Source organism: Nyctibius grandis, chromosome 9 (genome assembly GCF_013368605.1).
Source record: "Nyctibius grandis isolate bNycGra1 chromosome 9, bNycGra1.pri, whole genome shotgun sequence".
Taxonomy (NCBI): Eukaryota; Metazoa; Chordata; class Aves; order Nyctibiiformes; family Nyctibiidae; genus Nyctibius; species Nyctibius grandis.
This window is the reverse complement of record NC_090666.1, coordinates 17,984,401-18,004,190: the sequence shown is the minus strand read 5'-3', so window position 1 is coordinate 18,004,190 and position 19,790 is coordinate 17,984,401. Positions and strand designations below refer to the sequence as shown.

The following is a 19,790-nucleotide window of genomic DNA, read 5'->3' as shown; positions in this document are numbered from 1 at the left end:
CTGTAAGTTTAAAATTACTTGTTATTGAAGTTGGAGGAATGTGATTTGACCATTGTAGTATCAGGCCTCACTGAGAACCTAGAGGCTCCTGGAGCTCCCAGATCTGCGTCAGTGCTTGTATAGGCACAAGAGAAGGTGTTCCTGCAGCTGTGCCTTTTCTTGGGTGTATGTGACAAGACAAAGGCATTGAGTTGGACAAAATCATCTGCCAAGCTGGAATTTGAACGCTGAATTAAGGACCTTAAGTTGAAACAGTCTCCATTAGAGAATGTGCTGAGCATGCCTATTGTATAACACTGCAGCAATACGAAAAGGCAAATGGCTGCTGGCTGTGCACAGGCAGTGCTGTAATGTCTCAGGATTTGGTGCATAATAAGCTAAGACCACTTTTCATGCTACCTATACAATGAATTATTACTAACAGTATTTTTAAAGGCATATTAAACATCTCCATTAAACATGTATATGTAATTACATTTTACCAGTGTGTGACAAATGAAAATCTATGTTAGAAGAGCAACAAAATTGGCATAGCTAAGCAATGAATAATTGGCAAATAGCATAACTTTTGCAATCATATGACCCTTTACTGTGTATTTATTTTGATCTCCAAAGCAGTGTATATTTACACTTTGGTGATGGCTTTTGAAGCTAAGAATACATTTCACAAGGGTACTGCAAATGGTCTGACTGTAGCAGGGCATCATTCTGCTTCACAAATTAGCTCTGCTGAGAAGCTGGGTATGTTAGTACAACTGATCTGCTTCTGCTGATTGTGCTGGCTTGTTCAAAGTGAGCTGAGCTAATGCAAATCCTTAGCTATATGTTCAGATACATAGCATAGATGAATACCTGCTGCATGATAATGCTCAACTTCAAGGACACCCATATTTTTTGATATCTGCTTTGTTTACCTCTGCGTTTATAACTGGCCTCCAGTCATCAAGACAGCACGTGGCTTTGCTATTTCATTTATATTTCTCTTAAACAGTGAAGGAAACTTGAAACTCACTGGTTCTAGATCAGAGTCCAACTTCTGTAGGAAATGAGGTTTTTTATAACCTTTTTCTTAAGCCTTCAATCCCTTCTTATCTTTTTTTTTTCTCTCCAGTTTTACGGCTTCCATTGTGCTGTTACTCAGTCTTTATTGTAATTTTCAAAACCTGACTAATTTAGGCAAATTTTCACTTGTTTAGGCACATCTCTGACATTTGAGAGATGTCTCCACTAAAAATTTCAAGTCTTTTCCTTCAAGTTCTTGGGACTGAGAGTGCTTTTCAACCACCGTAGTTGCAAGATTCTTAAAAATTATTATTATTTTTAAACACAGATAAAAGTTTGTCTCTTTTCACTTCTTAAATATTTTTACCAAGTTTAGACATATATGAAGGTATGTATGAAACTTGCAAAGGAGGTGAGAGAAAATGGGCAAAAGTGAGAGAATAAGAGCAAGCTTTTAATGTTCTCCTTTCCAGAAGAACATATTTAGAGGTCAGAGTAGCCAGCATAATTGATTCCTGCCAGAGGCAGTATGAATTTATGTCTTTACCCTTGACTTGACTTTTAGCCTATATTTATTTAGCCATTTAAATTGTTGTAGCCATTTCTTTTGACCATCCCCTTGGCAGTCTCATTGTTGACACTTACACTTCACTTCCTCCGCATTTGAAGTCATAATGGCTGGAAATATTTTTGAAAGAAAGCGTGTAGTCTACAACTACATACTGTGTCACTCTAATTCCAAGTGTTAATGCTTTCTCAGTTAAAGCAAGCATTGTGTAGTATAAGGGATATTTCCTTATAGGGAACTTCTGACTAAATATTTAAATTGTAATCTTGACATTACGTTAGCTGTGGTATGCAAACTTAATGTTTTAAAGACATAATTAAGGGTGTTAAGAGAGCTGAGTTGATTTTAAAGTGGCCAGAAGATAAATTAGAGGAATCCAATTGCCTTTTGTTGAAGGGGAGAGTGATCAATGTTCAGAAAAAAGAATTTTGAAAATGAACGGACCATGATTCCCCCAGAGATGCTATTATTCAATACATCTGCTTTGTTTTTCAAACTTTTCCTTTTAAAGTGTTTTAGAATTGATCAGAATCCCATTGTGTTTGAAGACAAGGCAAAATTACAGTACCAGCAGAGCTCGGTTACGGATGCAGAGGTCCAGTAACATACTGTAGGGAGGAGCATGTGTTCCCTAGCAGTGTCGAGATGGCTGTAAAACACCCTGTCCTTCCAACAACTCTCTTTGAGCAGAAATACTTTTTTTTAATTTTTTTTCTAGTAAGGGTAGGCTACGGTCATTGAGGACCGCAGGTCTTTTACTTCTGGGTAAGGTTTCACAATTAGTCCCTAAGTCACGTCCCCTTAATGAAATAAGTAGCAAGGCAATTAGAGGTTACATGCTTGAGAGTTAAATGTTCTAATCCCCAACGCCTGGGTGGTTACCCTTAAGCATGGAGCCACAGCTCAGCTGTTTGCTATCAAAGCTCCCTATGCTCCGCAGTCACAGTCCAGTGCCCTCTCCTGAAGGCAGGCACATAAACCTTCCCTTTCAAGAACAGAGCATAGGTCACTCTTCCTGAGGAAAACATCTGTCTCGTAAAGATCTGCTGCTGAGTGGGTTTCCTGTAATCTACACGGTAGTTTTAACAGCTAAGGAACTCACCAGGATGCTGGAGAGCTGAATCTGTTGTCCAGTAATTGCTGCCTCTAAGCTATAGCTTAGCAGAGAGCTCCCTAGTCCTCTGCTTATGGGGAGACTGTTTCACTGTATAGAAAATAATGCCAAGATACATAGTCCAAAGAGAGTGTGCACAGGTAGCATGCCAAGTGCTTTACTGTATTGACCAGCCTTTGGGTACATAAACAGTCACTCATGGGTTTGGGCCTGGCCCAACCGTTCCATCCCTTTTCCTTCTCAATGTGCTCTGTGCTCCTGTTCCATTTTCGCTTTGTTCTTAGGCACCTTGCTTGGAAGAACACCAAGTTTCAGGCTCCCAGGAAGACCTGGACATGAAGTTATTCAGGCAAATCTCTATAACTTCTGGGTATGTGCAGAAGCAGCCTTTATGCTAGGGGAACTTCAAAGTGAGAAAGTAAGACTGAAAAAGCTCAGATGCCTTTGAAGAAGACAGTTTGGTGACAGGTGGGCAGAGCCTTCTAGGAAAGGGGTTTTGATTTGAGGACTGGTCAGAGACAAGGGCATTGGAGTAATTTAAAAGTTACTGGTTTCTCAAATGAAAGCAGCTGTTTCTCAGTCAACAGACAGTAATGAACCATTTGTGTGTCCCTGTGCCCTTGCAGGGGGTAGACTGAGCAGGTGTAACTGTGACTGGTGGTGGCCGTACTGTGTTGGGTGGCAATGCATACCTGTCGAGATTGCACATCACTCCCTCTGCTTTTTTTTTCCAGCCCTAGGGAATCTGACACCAGTTCCCAGAGCACACTGAAGACTGCTGTATCAGGGACCAGTGCTCCCTGTATGTTACTCTCAAGAGTTGGATACCTTCTGGTGGGAATCCACGTCTTGTTCTGGGAATCATTAACTCAGAATTGGGAAGAATCTGAACAGTCACTGAGTGCGCAAGTGTTTTCAGACCTGCACGTTTTTTTGCTCACTTTCTCTTCCTTGTTCTGGCTGATGAACACTTCAGTTACTACATTAGAAGTGGAATAGTGTCAGCAAGAGGCGATGCTGCCTTGGGGAGTTCCCCAGAGGCAGGCTGTTAAGGGTTGCACAGCTGTGAAATTGAGAGTGTAGGCAGGAACACACCGGGTGCTGTCCGGCAACTGCAGCAGTCGGACAGGCTCCTCAGCCTTGGGGTGAGTAACTCGATGCTGTGGTTCCATTTGTGTGTCCATCACCATTCCCTCCCTGCACACGCCTCCAAGTCCAAAGGCATTTCCTAATTCCGTACAGGATCAGCAGATGCACTGCACCTCCCTTGTAATATAATCGCTATTGGCGATTGAAACGGAAATATCACTACAGAACAGCAAGAAGACCTCAGTGACTTGGTGGGGAGTACCTATATGTGTGGAGTTATGTCTAGAACAGCATGCTGCTAGACACTGGTGCGTACTGTCCGAAGTATCGTAAAGACTGAAACTGGTGTGATTTTGAAGGGTCTGTGGCTATAGTTTCAGGAGATGTTTTGTTGTGGGTTTTTTTCCCCCAGTAAACTAATATGAAACTTACTGCCTCAGGAGAGGAAGTCAAATGAATTTACAAGAGGCTGTGCACTGTCGTATAGCAACATTTCAGCTTTATGCTTAGGGGAAATTGACTGCAAGGACGAAGAAGCAGAGCCATGTATCTGCAGTGGTTGTGTCTGGATTTCTCATCCCATTGCTTTCCGCTGAAGCCGTCAAATACTGACTACTGCTGGAGACAGGATATTAAACTTGGTGCAATCATGTATGTGCTTCTCAGAGCTTTTGCTTCCTAAGAGGTGAATGAGCTCCCTTGTTATAAAACTTCTGTTCTAGTCCTTGTAATTAAATAATTTTGACTTACAAAGGCAAGTTTAAACCTGCCCATAACACCCTCCTGCTGCGGTTAGGAGCTGGCAGACAATGTAAAATGCTTTGTCAGCAAAGCAAAACAAGTAATTAGAACTTAACTTTCTGTTGCACTGGGATGAAACCATGATATTCTTGCAACCTCAGTCCCAGGATTTCCTATAGACAGACTTCGATGTTTGCTGAATTATGATTTTGAATTAGTCCTACAGACTCTCTAACCTGCTGAGCCCTTCAGGTTTTTTAAATTTTTTTTTTTGTAGCTCTCTGCTTCGTATACCCACCCTTGTCCTGTTCTAGCTTCAAATCAGGCCAAAAGTTGGTTGTAAACCTCTTCACATCGTTGCTTTGTTTTTTCCAGGAAGGAAACTGCTGTTGGGGCTTGAAGGAAGCTATAGGATGCATAGGAGACATTGAAGCTACTTGGTACTAGACAAAGTGTGAGCAAAGATACTGGACAATCTACTGAAGTGCTGTGCTTACAGTGTCAGAATGTAGCAGCTACATCACTGAGACTACCTCTATATTAATTGAAAAGATAAAAAAAGTGCAGGCTACGGACAGCGTTCTCTGGCTTCTGCAGCCAAGTGGCAGGGTACAGTTCTTGTCCACGGTGGCTAAACTGTCAGTCCTGTGCCAAAACCCGGGTGCCCTCATCCAGCCTGCCTGCTGGGAGTGGTTCTGGCACCTGCCTCATCCCACGTTATCCAGGAGAGTGCGAGGTGGTCTGCGCCAAAACTCTGAAATGTGCTAATTGTTAGACAGTATGGCCAGTACCGGAGTCTCTGCCTTAAACTTGTCTTACTAGTAGTCATTTAGCCCAGCATATGTTAGCTTCCTGACAGATTCTTCCCACCCTGGTAAGGCCCTCAGATTATTATCCATTATTGATATTTCAGGTTGGCAGTGAGGAAGTAGCTACGAGAAGTCAGAGGGCAATTAAGGGAGACTTCAGGGCCTTGGGTCAACTGGTTAAGGGGTCAGGGGCACAAGTAGCGTTCTCCTGTATCCCTCCAGTTGCAGGGTGCGATGAAGGAAGAAACAGGAAGAGCCAGGGGATCTATACCTGGCTCTGAGACTGGTGTTACTGGCATGATTTTGGGTTCTTCGATCACACGTCCATCTACATGACACGAGGCCTGCTGGCTGCAGATGGGGTACACCTGTCTCAAAGGGGGAAAAGGATCTATGTGGAGGAGTTAGCAGGGCTCATTGAAAGAGCTTTAAACTAGTATGGAAGGGGGAAGGGGATAAAACCTGGCTTGCTAGAGACAAGCCTGGGGGCGGCACACCAGTGTTTGAGGGGTGGTGTGCTAGTGAGGTCCTTCGGTCTGCCAGCTCAGTGGTGGCGGGGAATGGAGAGCCATGTGGCAACAGGGACGCAAGGGTTAGTGATGATTTAGAAACCGCGGAAGTGCCCCATAATGGTCATGTAGGAATTAGGGCTTCTCCCCCCACAAAGGTAGCGGGGTCAATAGCCCAGCTGAAGTGCATCTACACCAATGCACACAGCATGGGCAGCAAACAGGAGGAGCTGGAAGCCGTTGTGCAGCATGAAAACTATGACATAGTTGCTTTCATGGAAACATGGTAGAATGACTCACACAACTGGAGTGCTGCAACGGATGGTTATAAGCTCTTCAGAAGGATAGGCAAGGTAGGAGAGGTGGTGGGGTGGCCCTGTATGTTAGGGAGCGTTTTGACTGTCTAGAGCTTGAGGATGGTGACGATAGGGTCGAGTGTTTATGGGTGAGGATCAGGGGGGAGGCCAACAAGGCAGATATCATGGTGGGAGTCCACAGACCACCCAACCAGGCTGGTTCATGGAAAGGGTTATCAAGCAGTGGAACAGGCTGCTCAGGGAAGTGGTGGAGTCACCATCCCTGGAGGTATTTAAAAGACGAGTAGATGTGGTGCTTAGGGATATTGTTTAGTGGTGGACTTGGTGGTGTTAGGTTAACGGTTGGACTCGATGATCTTAAAGGTCCTTTCCAACCAAAACGATTCTATGATTCTATGATTTATTATTTTTTAAACATATAACCATAGAAATGTTGGTTGGAAGGGGGCTCTGGAGGTTATCTAGTCCAGCTTCCTGGATGGAGCAGAATGCAGCTGGCTCAGAATTAATGAGTCCTAAAGGAAGCTGCCGGGATTTAAAAAGTTCTGTTTCAGTGAGGAATGCAATTTTTTTTTCCTTGATTTCGGTAGCATTTGGCAGAACCCTGTGATAAGTCCGTAGTGCTAGGTTGTGTCTCCTACTTGGCAAGTCTGGCATGTCATCAATCCTAGTCAAACTTTATGCCTGAGTAAGTATCAGCACCGCTTGCCTCTGCAGTGCTGCGGGCGGCGTGGTGGCAGCTGCGTGTCCTCTGAGCAAGCTTCATCTGTCCTTGGTGTCTCCTCAGTTAGTTAAGGGTACACTTTCTCCTTAATTACATGCAGTTCATGCTATATTTCTACCTCTGATGCTAAATTTCTGCTTGTATACTTCGCCTTAAGATCTTCCACTCAACATCAGGAGTATGTTATGCCTCTCATTTCTTAATATGGGAAGGAGGGACTTTGGGAGGCAGTTGGTGTCTCTAACTGGAGTGGGGAATTTCTGATTTCCAGGCATTTATTGAGCCCTAAATTGGTATATGGTCTTTGTGACTTCATTGTCTTATCTGTCCGTAATATTGGAATTATCAGATGGATTTCTTATAGGGGTGATGTGAACACCCGTTAGATCACGTATATTTGGCAATGGGAACTGTAGTGTTCGGAATGATTTCTTCTTATTTAATTTAATCCCTGATTGTGAACGTTTCTTCCTCCCGTGGCAGCCAAGGGAGGCACCAAGTGAGGATGTTTGAAAAGAAACTCCTCCATTTTTTCCTTGTTTGAAATTTCACAATGTAACCTGGAAATCAGGGATGCTATTGACATCAAAATGGGAAAAATACTCCCTGAAAGGCATCTGTTACACATTAATCTAGCAAAATAACCATCTCCATGCACAAGTTAGAGTATGACTTTTGATGTTTTTTTTCTTTCCCATGGCTTCACTGTCTCCTAATCAATTGTATCTAATTTCATACTAAGTGGTTATTCCAGACTAGAAGTGGCAACTTGTTGGTACTTCTAAGTAAAAATTACTTTGGAAATTATGACTGCATGTACTGCTGTTGGAAGTTTCAGTGCCTCATTGCCTCTGTTCCTGTTACAGGTGCATGTGACAGCATTGCAGCGATGAGTGGAAGTTTAAAGAGGAAGTTTGAAGAAGTTGATGGCTCCTCACCTTGTTCCTCTTTGCGGGAATCAGATGATGACATTTCTAGCAGTGAAAGTGCTGACAGTGGTGATAGTGTCAATCCATCCACTTCTAATCATTTTACCCGTAAGTACTAAAGTTGTGTGTCTAAAGAATTCTTCCTGTTCCTGAAAACAAAATAAATTGTACGGTTAGTTAAACGTGATGATTTTAGACTGAACAGATGATCAGATAGGCTCCCTGTGGTGTTCAGTTTGTGACTTGCTCAGAATGACTTAACAAGCTTGCACCCTTTTGCCTTCTGGTTAACTATGTAAAAGTACTTGTCATTGTAAAAATTTGAAGTCACTTGGAAGCCCCTACCTATTTGCTATTTGAATTATGTAGCTGTTTGTAGTTAACATTGGGAGTTGCGCTTAAGATATTTCAAACAGGTACTGTAGGGAAGGTGCTTTAGGTAAGTTTGTTTATTTTCCTTAAATAAGTGTAGTACAGCTGTCAGCTATCTGCAGTATTGTATTGGTGAGAGTTCTTCTCCAAAGAAAACAGTAAGCTTTCTTTTATTTGGAATTCAGGAACGTGTATGGGAGACGATTGCAATAGTTTCTATTCTTCGTGTAGGTGAGGGTGTCTCTGTACTAGGCAATGGTTTTATGTACAGATAAGAATTCGGTTTTAACTTAGCAAAGCTATGTGTGCAGCATATATATCTAGGAAGAATGAATGTATGGTTTGTATTAGTAGTTTATGATGTTAGTTTTAGGTGGTTATACTGTTTTAATAGTGAACTGCATGTTTTAAAAAGCAGGGGTTTGCCTCCTTCAACTCTGTTGCGTATAGATCTCCCTACTGGAGTTAGTGGCTATAAAGCTGTTTTCGTAAGACTGTGCACCAAGGAGTAGGTGAGGCTCCTCATCACTGCCCATCCACAATGTGATCCTTATAACTATGTGGTTTAGATTGTGCCTGGAAATCATATTTGTAGCATGTGATATGAATGTTCTTATAACTGGTTTGTCTACCAAATGCTGCTGTGCAGTTTGAGCTAGTGTTTGGATGTGAGGGTCCAAATCCTCTTTGCTCTAGTATGGAACACTCCTGTGCAAAGGGTTACACAGGCACAACTTTTCCAGTGTGTTTACATTTAACAATCTTGATGTGGTATATTTAAGATGCAATACTAGGGGGTATATTTAAGATGCAAAAATAGGGGACCTATTTTACTGAAATGACACAAAGAAGTAAGTAACCCAGTAAATCTCTTTGGTAGGATTAAGACATAGCTTGGTGACAATATTATCTGCATGCTGATCTTTTAATTTTTGCATCTGTTTAAGGACTTAGATGATTATTCCTCATAGACTGAAAGCAGTCCTTTTACATTGAACAGTCATTGCCACCCACATAGAAGACAGCAGTTTTATTGTGAATACACAGATAGTACAAAGAAGGCTCATAATTCAGGGGAGAAACTTGGAAGTTGTGATACATGCATGTAACAATAAGCTTTGGTTGTAGTTGAGACAATAGATAGTTTAGTTTTTGAATAAAATCTATAAGGGAAACTACAGCATTTCAATGTTATGTTTAACGATCCATATAACTGAGGTATCTGTGGCCAGAGTAGTAAGTGTTTATCTGTGCACGCACTCACACATACACATACACAGAAATAGTACATACTACATTTTTTAAGTACATATATGTATATCAGTTGGCAATATGGAAATAGAAAGAGTAAATTGTCTGCATGTGCATTGATACTACTTTTTAAAAAGTATTGTCTTTAATGTAGATGCAGCCGCCTAAATTCCAAGAAATCAATACAGAATAATCCCAGTGTTATATAAGGCTGGTTTGGGAAGAAAATAATTGAACAGGTGGCTTTGGTGCTGCATTTGAATAGGCAAATCTCCAGGTCCTCAAGGAAAAGACTTTTGGAGGCTAGTTTCTATGCCACTGGAACGTGGCATCTTTCAGTGTCTAACATTCTGCTTTGCTCTTACTGTAGTGCAGCATACTTGCAGGAGCTTGATAAAGGTGATAATTTTTTATTGGTAAGAAAATAGAGGATGTTGATACTCAGATGAATTACAGAATGGAAAGGTGGTTTTATCCCTACCTAATTACTTGCATCTTGCATCCAGACCCTCATCCAGTGTGCATCATTATTTTGTAACTTTACCAAGAACACTCCATGTTGCACCTGATGGGGAAGTCAGATCTCGTTAATTTATTGTCAAAATGCTGCAAGTGAGATTTTGCACCACCTTCTTCTTTCTTAATATTAAAGCATATCAGTTACTTATGTTTATACAATTGACTTCTACCAATTGAGCAGTGTTAGAAAAGACACTTAGCTAGTGTGGGCACATCTGCTATGTATAAGAGCAACTCTGCACTAAAAAGACGAGTCTTCATGATGGTGTATGATAGTAGAAGTTAATGTGTTTGCAATTAGAATTAGTCATGTTGATATTTAAAATAAATGCAAAGGAGTGAAGTTACTTGACAAAGGCTGAAAGATGTTTTTAACTTCATAACTGACTACCTCTAGAAAAAACGGGTTTTGTTGAGATTGCGTTTTTATTTTGTTTTGTTCTTCTCACATTTTCTTGAGTCTTTATGTGCTTTGGTTCTGGAAAGAATGTTTTAATTGGACAATTGGTGAATTTTTTTAGGATTTGTTTTCATTTTGGTTTGTATCAGTTGACATCAGTGATGTATGTGATGCTGGATGCTGTTCAGGGCGGGAGCACTTTTCTTTGTATGTACTTAGATCTTTTTAACGTCTAGGTTTTTTAAACAGTATTATTTGAAAAAGCATATTTTGAGTTCTAGGAAGTGACAAAAAATGAACTGATCCTACTGAGGTACTTGGGCCTGTCTTGTCAAAGCAGAATATGTGGAAATTGTCGATGTTTGTATCTATCTCATGAATATGGGTGTCTTACAGAGCTACTAAGTGATGCTAACTTGAAAACTACGTGCAGATGTGTTGTACAGTAATGAAACTGTTAACAGTATACATTGAAAGGCGTTTTGTTTGTTCTTTAAACACATTAATCTCCCAAAATAAAAGATAAGAGCTTTCCTATGTTGAATATTTGAATCTGTACTTTTAAGGGCATATGGAAAGGAAGAGTTCTGTGAGACTTTTTCAGTAAACAGACTGAAAAGAGCCAGTGCAGAAGAAAGGCTGGCCAGGTTCCTTGCCTCTGTTGCATGCCTGAGTACCTCCTTGATGTAGGTTATCTTTCTAAGCCCTTTCCTGACACTTTGTACCATTTTCTTTTCTCTTTTGTGAGACGCTGTCAGATCCTGTGTACTGTGTTCCTTCCAGTCTGTTGTCATATAAGTAAATCTGAAGTTCAGCATAAACTCTCTTCTACTGACTGGAAATGGGTGGGTTGTGGGTGACCTGTAGTCAACACTGAGATCTATATGTTAATTCTTTGAGTGAGATTTTAAAAAAAGCCTAACGTGGCCCTCTAACTCTTACTTTTCCGTTCTAATTGACCTGACAAGGAGATAATTTTTTTATCACTTGTAGCTACAACTTTTCCAGTGCTTCGGCAAGCAGCCAGTTTGCATTTAATCTATCTAGAATAGCTGATGCATCTCAGTATTTACACAACTCTTGAAACAATATGTGTTGGGTCAGATAAATAAGAACGTTTCAGCTATCCCGCTCCACTAGCCCTAAGGTGGGTTTAACCTGCCAGCTGAATCAGGCCCACAGCTGCTGTGGATCATTCAGGTGTGGCAGAACCACCAGAAGATAGCTTTGAATTCAACAATTAACCCTGTCGTGTGATGGCAGAAAATACATGACTGAGATGTCCCTAAGTGCTCTCTGTTGTGACCACTCCACAGGGATAAGTACAGAGTTTAACAAGATATCCATTTAAATAAATTAAGACAGCAATAAAAAAAAAAAAATCCCTAGCCTAAGTGACAGACGTATTTTTCTGAGTCAGGAAGTGAAATTACAGTCCATAAAGCATAGACAACTGCTACCAGGTTCATAACCAAAAAATAAATAAATGTGGTATTTTCTTGGTCAGGTATGTGTGTATATATATCTGCATATTTTTAAATCTCTTATCAAACGGTGATGGTGTGCCTTCATTACCACGGGCAGATATAATCCCTGTCTTTTCTACTTACTTTTCTCAGTCTATTGAGGTCGTTTCAGTTTGACTCAGCAGGCCATTAGTCACACTGCAGATTTACCTTAGTGGATGCCAAAGCATATTACTAACCAGGCCACGTACCTGTCCCATTTCATGGCCCCTCCTCCATATCAGGAAGAGGGGTGTTCATCTTCAAGTAGCAGTCCAAGCATGCATATACAGCATTAGTCAGACTAAGAATATTTTTTCCCTTTTTGCTTAGAGGTACATGGAATACAGGGTGAGAGCACACCCAATGCCATTTCAGCTCCTTTACATTGCCCTGTTGAGCTAGGGCACCCCACTGCTGTGTTTCATCAGCTCCACAGCCAGTTGTCCTTGGAATTGCCATTGAGGCTGTCAGTCCAACGCCCTGACAGTTCCTGCGATTGTGTGTGCTGGGTTCCATGCTTCAGCTCAGGTGTGGGGGATTCTTCCTGCCATGTGGAGGTACCTGCCCCTAAATGCTTGATCTGTCTTTCTGATAAAGACAAATATCCAAATTTAAGTTGCAGAATTGCATGCAACTGAAAGACCTGGGAAGACCTCAAAAACTCCCCATACCACATAATCACAGATGCATCTCTTAAGAAACATACTTTGAGGAGTTGCTGCTTTCCTCTGCCATTTTAACTTCAGTGTAGTGTAGTTGAAACTTTCAGAGTAATGCCTTTATTGCAGAGGCTTCTCTTCTTCACCTGGAGAGGCAGGTGAAATCTCCAGCACCAGCTCATCTGACAAGGTGATTAACAGGAGGTAGAACCATTGCCCAGTCTAGCTGATATCCTCCATCAATTATCTGTATCTTGACATTAACATTCAGCAGGGTTATCCTGCAGTCAGCTGTAATCATAGGTCAAGTCATTTTGCTAATTAGGGTACCATCTTTAAAAGTATTGGACACCTTAGGTTCATTATGAACATGGCTGGTCAGTAAGGGTTCTGAGAAAACCGTTCGGTCTCTAAATGCTCTCACCATCTTTTGATTTTACTGTTGAAGATAACAAGGAATTTGAAAATACAAATAAATCCCCATTGCACTTCTTTTCTTATACCCTTAAAAGTACTGTTCTGAATATTCTAGAGTCACTAACATATTGAGATTGCCTCATCTACGTGGCCATGCAGAACTTGGCAGAAGGTATCAAATCTTTTGAATTCCTTAGGAAGGTCTAGCTGCTCTTAAATTATCTTTATGTGAAGGTTAAAGTTTTATTTGTGGTGAGGTCAATAGCACAAGGCATTTCCTGAGCTTTGAGCTTAAGCTGTGTGTTTAATTGCTGGTTAACAATAGAAATCTAAATGAGTTTGACACAGTCTCCCACAGCATCCTCGCAGCTAAACTGAGGAAGTGTGGTCTGGATGATCGGGTAGTGAGGTGGATTGTGAACTGGCTGAAGGAAAGAAGCCAGAGAGTGGTGGTCAATGGGACAGAGTCCAGTAGGAGGCCTGTATCTAGTGGAGTCCCTCAAGGGTCGTTACTGGGACCAGTTCTATTCAATATATTCATTAATGACTTGGATGAGGGAATAGAGTGCACTGTCAGCAGGTTCGCTGATGACACCAAACTGGGAGGAGTGGCTGACACACCGGAAGGCTGCGCAGCCATTCAGAGGGACCTAGACAGGCTGGAGAGTTGGGCGGGGAGAAACTTAATGAAATATAGCAAGGGCAAGTGTAGAGTCCTGCATCTGGGCAAGAACAACCCCGTGTACCCGTATAAGTTGGGGACAGACCTGTTTGTTGGAGAGCAGCGTAAGGGAAAGGGACCTGGGGGTCCTAGTGGACAACAGGATGACCATGAGCCAGCAATGTGCCCTTGTGGCCAAGAAGGCCAATGGCATCCTGGGGTGTATTAGAAGGGGTGTGGTTAGCAGGTCAAGAGAGGTTCTCCTCCCCCTCTACTCTGCCCTGGTGAGGCCGCATCTGGAATATTGTGTCCAGTTCTGGGCCCCTCAGTTCAAGAAGGACAGGGAACTGCTAGAGAGAGTCCAGCGCAGAGCCACGAAGGTGATTAAGGGAGTGGAACATCTCCCTTATGAGGAGAGGCTGAGGGAGCTGGGTCTCTTTAGCTTGGAGAAGAGGAGACTGAGGGGTGACCTCATTAATGTTTATAAATATGTAAAGGGCAAGTGTCATGAGGATGGAGCCAGGCTCTTCTCAGTGACATCCATTGCCAGGACAAGGGGCAATGAGTGCAAGCTGGAACAGAGGAGGTTCCACATAAATATGAGGAAAAACTTCTTTACAGTGAGGATGACTGAACACTGGAACAGGCTGCCCAGAGAGGTGGTGGAGTCTCCTTCTCTGGAGACACTCAAAACCCGCCTGGACGCGTTGCTGTGTGACATGATCTAGGTAATCCTGCTCCGGCAGGGGGATTGGACTAGATGATCTTTCGAGGTCCCTTCCAATCCCTAACATTCTGTGATTCTCTGAGTTAAATCTGTGATGCTGGCTTATTATGGGAGAACACTTAGAAGGTGTAGCTAAATGCAGGCATTCTTTTTTCATGGCATCTTGCAATTATTTATATTGTCTGCAACCAGGCTTGCAAATTCCTTGTTAATGAGGAATATGTTCTTGTTATTTGTTGACTCATGTTATGAAATGCAAACAGGTTGAGAGATTCTCAGGATTAATTTTAAAATAAGTCAGCTCGTCAGGGCAGTAAAAACCAAGAAATGCAAAGAAACTCAGTGAAATGTATTGCAATGTCTTTGCTTAAATACCCCTACAGAATGACAGGGCAGGCTGTGCCATGACAGGATCTCGCCTGCCGTCTTCATCTGGAATAACGACTATTATAGAGGGAGATTTAAAAAAAAGGGAAGAGGGGTTAGGAGGCAGGCTCCAACTGGTTTTTAGGATTGGTGCAACTAATTCTGCTTCTATATTTTTGAAAAGTTTTCTCCTGTCTATACAAACAGATAGACAGTTTTTGCCTTACATGATGTTTTTGTTGGCTTAGATAACATATAAACAAAATTTTTTTGTTGAAGATGTTCATGACAGATATGCAAAATATGTTTACCAATGCAAAGTCACAGGCAGCTAAATGGGTAGTTGTATTTGTATGAAATGGCTGTTCACAGAAATCACCCATAAGATGGGACAAAGGATTGCCTGTAGTGTCTTAGGAGAGTTCAGCAAATACAGTTGTTATGCGTGGATGTTCCTGCAAAGATCCGTGGTAGCGGCTTTCCTCCTCGCCCTGTTCGAAGCTGGGGCCAAGGGCAGAAATAATCATCTACGAAACAGCAGCTGGCATTTAGGGTAAGTGGTAAGGAAGAGCGCAGTTGGCCATCTCCACTTCTCCCCGCGGGCTGGTTGTATTTACAGAATGGAGAAACTGGACTAGTATGATGATGTCACAGAAAAGCATTCTGGAGATTCAGGGTGCTGAGGAAGTAAACTTAAAGCTTTCACGGAAATTTTAGCAGTAAAATTCCAGCTTTTAACATGCATCCCAAGAATTTAACATTTCTGTGAGATTTTAAACAGAACTGTGACAGTGAGGTAAAATGTTTAACTAAAGTACAAATGAAAAACCTCTCCTATTCATGTCAAACTTGTCTGTGAGCTAGTATTTTTCAAAAACCTTTTCAAATGTGGCATAAACGAATGTAGCATTAGGCAAGCATTCCCATCGAGCCCTTCCTGCGAGGTGAATTTAGCTTTGGCTTTACCCGAGACGAAGGTACTAGAAGGACAGAGCAGTGAAATTCTACTAGGGTAGGTGTTGCTGTTCCACAGCATTGTCCCTGTCCTGTCTAATTTCCGCTACTCAATTTACGCCTTTCCAAGTATGCAGTTCCCCTCAAGACTTCCAGGTTCGTATTTATTTCAGAAAATACCTCCGTGCCCTCAAGCCCACAGGCTTCTTTGGGAGGGTATATTGTATGTCACAGCATTTCCTCTTAATGTGGATTTCTAGCATGTAGGGAAAGTGTTTCATCATTAAGGGTTTAAAATTTGTAAGTGTAGTCTATGGAGACTCTTAGAAAAATATCTTTTGGGAGGCAGTGGGATAGAAGGAGAGCTAGGAGACAGAGGTAGAAGCAATTTCTGGAATATGACCTTTTCCCGAGTTTTTGTTTTCTGTGAAGATTGCGACGCGAGCTGGCTTTTAGAAGTGATGTTCTGACCTGGATTACCGTGATGGATTAAGCCTTGCTGTTCTGTGGTGGTAGACTTGATGAAACACTGCGTGGGAAAGTTGTGGAGCAAGTGGAGAATGGTGTTAATTCTTCTTGCTGTAGTGGTTTATATGGCACTAAGAGTATGTAAAGAGCGGACAAATGGGTAGTAGAGTATAAGAAGAGCAGCATTTCCTCCAGTCTAAGATAGAGCTTTAATCCAAAAAGCTGCTTCATACATGTTTTTTCCAGCCTTTTGAAATTTTCATGTGCCTACAGTGTTTCTGCTCTGGTGACAATGAATTGCTTTGCCGTCATTGATGCAAGAGTGCTAGTAATCTGCCAGGTAGCCATATGGTTCACTTTTGTTTTAATGTGTCTTTGACATCAGGAGAATAGCTGAGACAGCAGAAGAAAGTGCTTATGTCTTGGAGTTCAGCCAGAACTGAGATTATTTCATAATCAAAGAACTAACGGTTTTATCAGTAAAAAATGTCTGAAAAACGTGATGGGCTCAAGATGTCATTCCTATCAGGGTTTTGTAAAACTAGGAAGCAGGCTTTGCATTTCACAGATGAATCCAGCCACAGGGGGGTCTCTTCCCAGGTGGGGGGGTTAGGTTCTGTCCTGGCCGCTAAATGCACAGAAGGAAACGCTCCATCTTTCACTGGTTTCACACTGCTGTAGCTCCGCCGCCCCGAGAACAAAATGAGGATGTTCAAAGGCGAATGAAAAGTGCAGCTGTATAGTGCATTATATGTATGTGAGAGCAGTTCAGGAAAACTTGGTTTCAGTCTGCCAGCACATTAGTACTGTTGCTTGCCTATTTCATCCGTTATAATTTATTCATATGCAAATGAGACACGGATGTTTCTCATAAGGATACTCTGGACTGCTAGTGTAAATATTCATTTTCTCCTTTGGAAAATTACTTTTCTTAGGATTTGGGAGTTGGATAGTTGGAGGGGCCCATGATGACATCTGTTACGAAGACATAAGAAATCTATTATGAATAAATACGATAAAGCTTGAATTTTTCAAATGTGAAAGAGTTGGGGGGGGTTGTGTCTTTCATTTTTCAAAAATTCACAAATAGGTAAATAATGGTTACTCTCAGGAGAGAGAGCAGAAAATACAGCTTGAGGTGGAGAAGGAAGGGGCATCTGCAGCTGCAGAACTTTATACCAGGTTTGGGAGGAGGCAGAGGCTGGGGATGTTGGGTGCCGGTGGCACCTGCCAGTGTCTTCCCCCTGGCCTCTCTGGGCTGGGGACTTCCTCACGTGGTTGATTCCTGTGGGTGGGAAGGGCTGGCAGATAAACAGCTTACCCCCACGTGCAGAGGTCAGTAGGAATCTCCTCTGCTTCTAGCTTTCCCCTCCATGCTTTGAAAATACCTTGGTGTAGGGTAGGGAGAGAAAAGAAGGGCGCACCATTTCCGAAGTTAGAGGGGTGCTGATACATGTCTTTGAATAACCTGTGGAAAACGAGCTAGTGATAAAATTCTTCAGTCTCCCAATAATAGATAAAATGAAAAATAAATTTTATTTGCAATACAGAGGATAAGTGCAAAAAATCCTATAATTATGAGCCTGTTGGTAGGAATAAGGATCGCAACCATTACTTGAAACTAATTTAGCAGCAGGACTTGGTGGTTTGTTCCATGTAACTACAACACTAAGGAGACAGTCTCTGACCATAGTGTTCTAATTACATTAATATATATTATGAAAATATTGACACTGATTTGTTACAGATCTGTATATTGCTACGTCTTTCTTCACCCTTGTCTAGTCACGCGTTCCTCTAGACTTTTCTGCCATATAAATTGCTTCATTCTCTTTTATTAACTGCTGATGCCCAAAGGCCCTTCTTCATTCTCTAACCTCACATGACTTGAATGGCTCTCATTTTTCTTACCTTCTTTGTCGAGGAAGCTCTTTCCAAACCCAAAAAGCATTTCCTCACTTGCTATGTTTGGTGACAGAACTCCAGCACAGATCGATGCTTTGTACAACATACTTTATCCAGGACGAATCTGACAAGGAAGTTTTATTGTCAAACTGCTATTCATAATATTTGCCCTCCTCCCATTAATCGTCATTGTGACGGAGATTTGTGCACCTAGCAGCCTAGGCGAGAAAGAACAGCAGCCATGGAAGTTATTTTATGGAACAGTTTTATTTTTTATGGCTATTGTTATTTTCATGGTAGCTGTATTTTTTTTTACATTGGTACTTTCTTCAGTTTTGACTTGAAAGTTTTATTTTTAGAGTATCTTTGAAAAATGAATTAGTGGGGACTGCTGTTTCATGCAGACATACGGGGGACACTGTGTCTGGAAAAATCCATTTGATGCACTTGATGAAGTACCTCTAAGCTTAAAAAAAAAAAAGTCTAAGGAACACTTAGTCTTTCTGGAAAAGGATCCATAAACCATCTTGTATGCCATTACTGTTAGCCACTGGGCGATAAAAATTGTACTTTTTGTTTTGATAGATAAAATGTTACCATTTTAAATTGCAACCATTTTGATAAAAATGATGGTAATAAAAGTTGTGACTTAGTGTCCCAATGTAGGAGATGGTCCTCAACTATGTGTGTAATTTACAACCTATGAAAACAATCATAATTAGTTTGTGTGTTTATTCTATTTTTAATCTTTTGACAGTTGATCTCCCAGTGTCTAGTAAACCACAGGCCAGGTGAGACCGTCTTACTGAGCCAGGCCTTAACCTGTGTAATTTGGAGGAGTGGTGGCTGGGGGAGGGGGGGCGGTAATGTGTAGAAAAAAGTTGTCTTGAATTAGACAAAGCTTGTTTCATGTCGATGTGCAGCCTTATGAATAAATCACTGAAATCTCAATTTCTTGCATGACTGCTGAACAGTTATCTCCATTCCGTACGGCAGTCAATGACTGAAAAAGGACCTTACTGGAATATTGAAAACTGAAAGGCTATAATAAAAAAACTTGGTATCTAGCGTTCAGGCATTGCGCCATTCCGCAGGTCTCTGGCTCACCATATAGGTGTTCTTAAATTTGGGAAACCTTAGAGATCCCTCATATGTTCAATAGCCAGAGAAGTGCATATCCAGGAATGGTGCATAAAGAGAAATGGCAGAAATATCATATGTAGTCATGAAATAAATTATAACTGCTGTGGATAAAGAGAATTGTTACGAGGGAGAGAGGTTAATAACTGAGAAAAAGATGAATAAATGCATCCTACTGTGTGCGTGTGCAGGCACATCATGAACAACACTAGCAAAAGGGTAAGCACAAAGAGCAGGTTGTGTTTCCAGGATGTGTTAACCATGCTTGGGTTAAACAATTGTTTGCTATTAAAAGTTTTCCTTTAATTCTTTTGGGCTTCTGTTTACAGACAATTGCCAGTTTTGCCATAAATGGTCTGTGGTGCAGCTGACCTGTGCTGTGGCTGTTAGCTCGGGTCGAGTGCTGCATGGTGGGGCTGTGCTGTGTCCAGATACAGCCCTGAATCGGCAGCACCTGCTTTTGCATGGCAAGGAGCTGACAAGCCTGCGAGGCCTGGCTTGACTCCACAAGGCGGCAGCCACTTGCAAGCATTAACTTGGGCTCTGCTCTGCTAAACCCAGAAACTGAGCCACTCAAATGTCAAATGCCAAAAACCAAAATTTCAGCAAGTTGATATTATTTCAGATGAGGAATTCTGACA

The 19,790-nt window shown here is 41.7% G+C and overlaps 1 protein-coding gene across 1 annotated transcript in view; it reads left to right on the top strand.

Annotated features, from left to right (window-relative positions):
* Positions 1-19,790, top strand: part of CSRNP3 (cysteine and serine rich nuclear protein 3) — a 77,447-nt gene that overhangs the window by 42,337 nt on the left and 15,320 nt on the right. Inside the window, exon 2 of the mRNA XM_068407941.1 lies at positions 7,740-7,910. Coding sequence (XP_068264042.1) covers positions 7,740-7,910 — 171 coding nt within the window. The remainder of the gene's footprint in view (positions 1-7,739; positions 7,911-19,790) is intronic.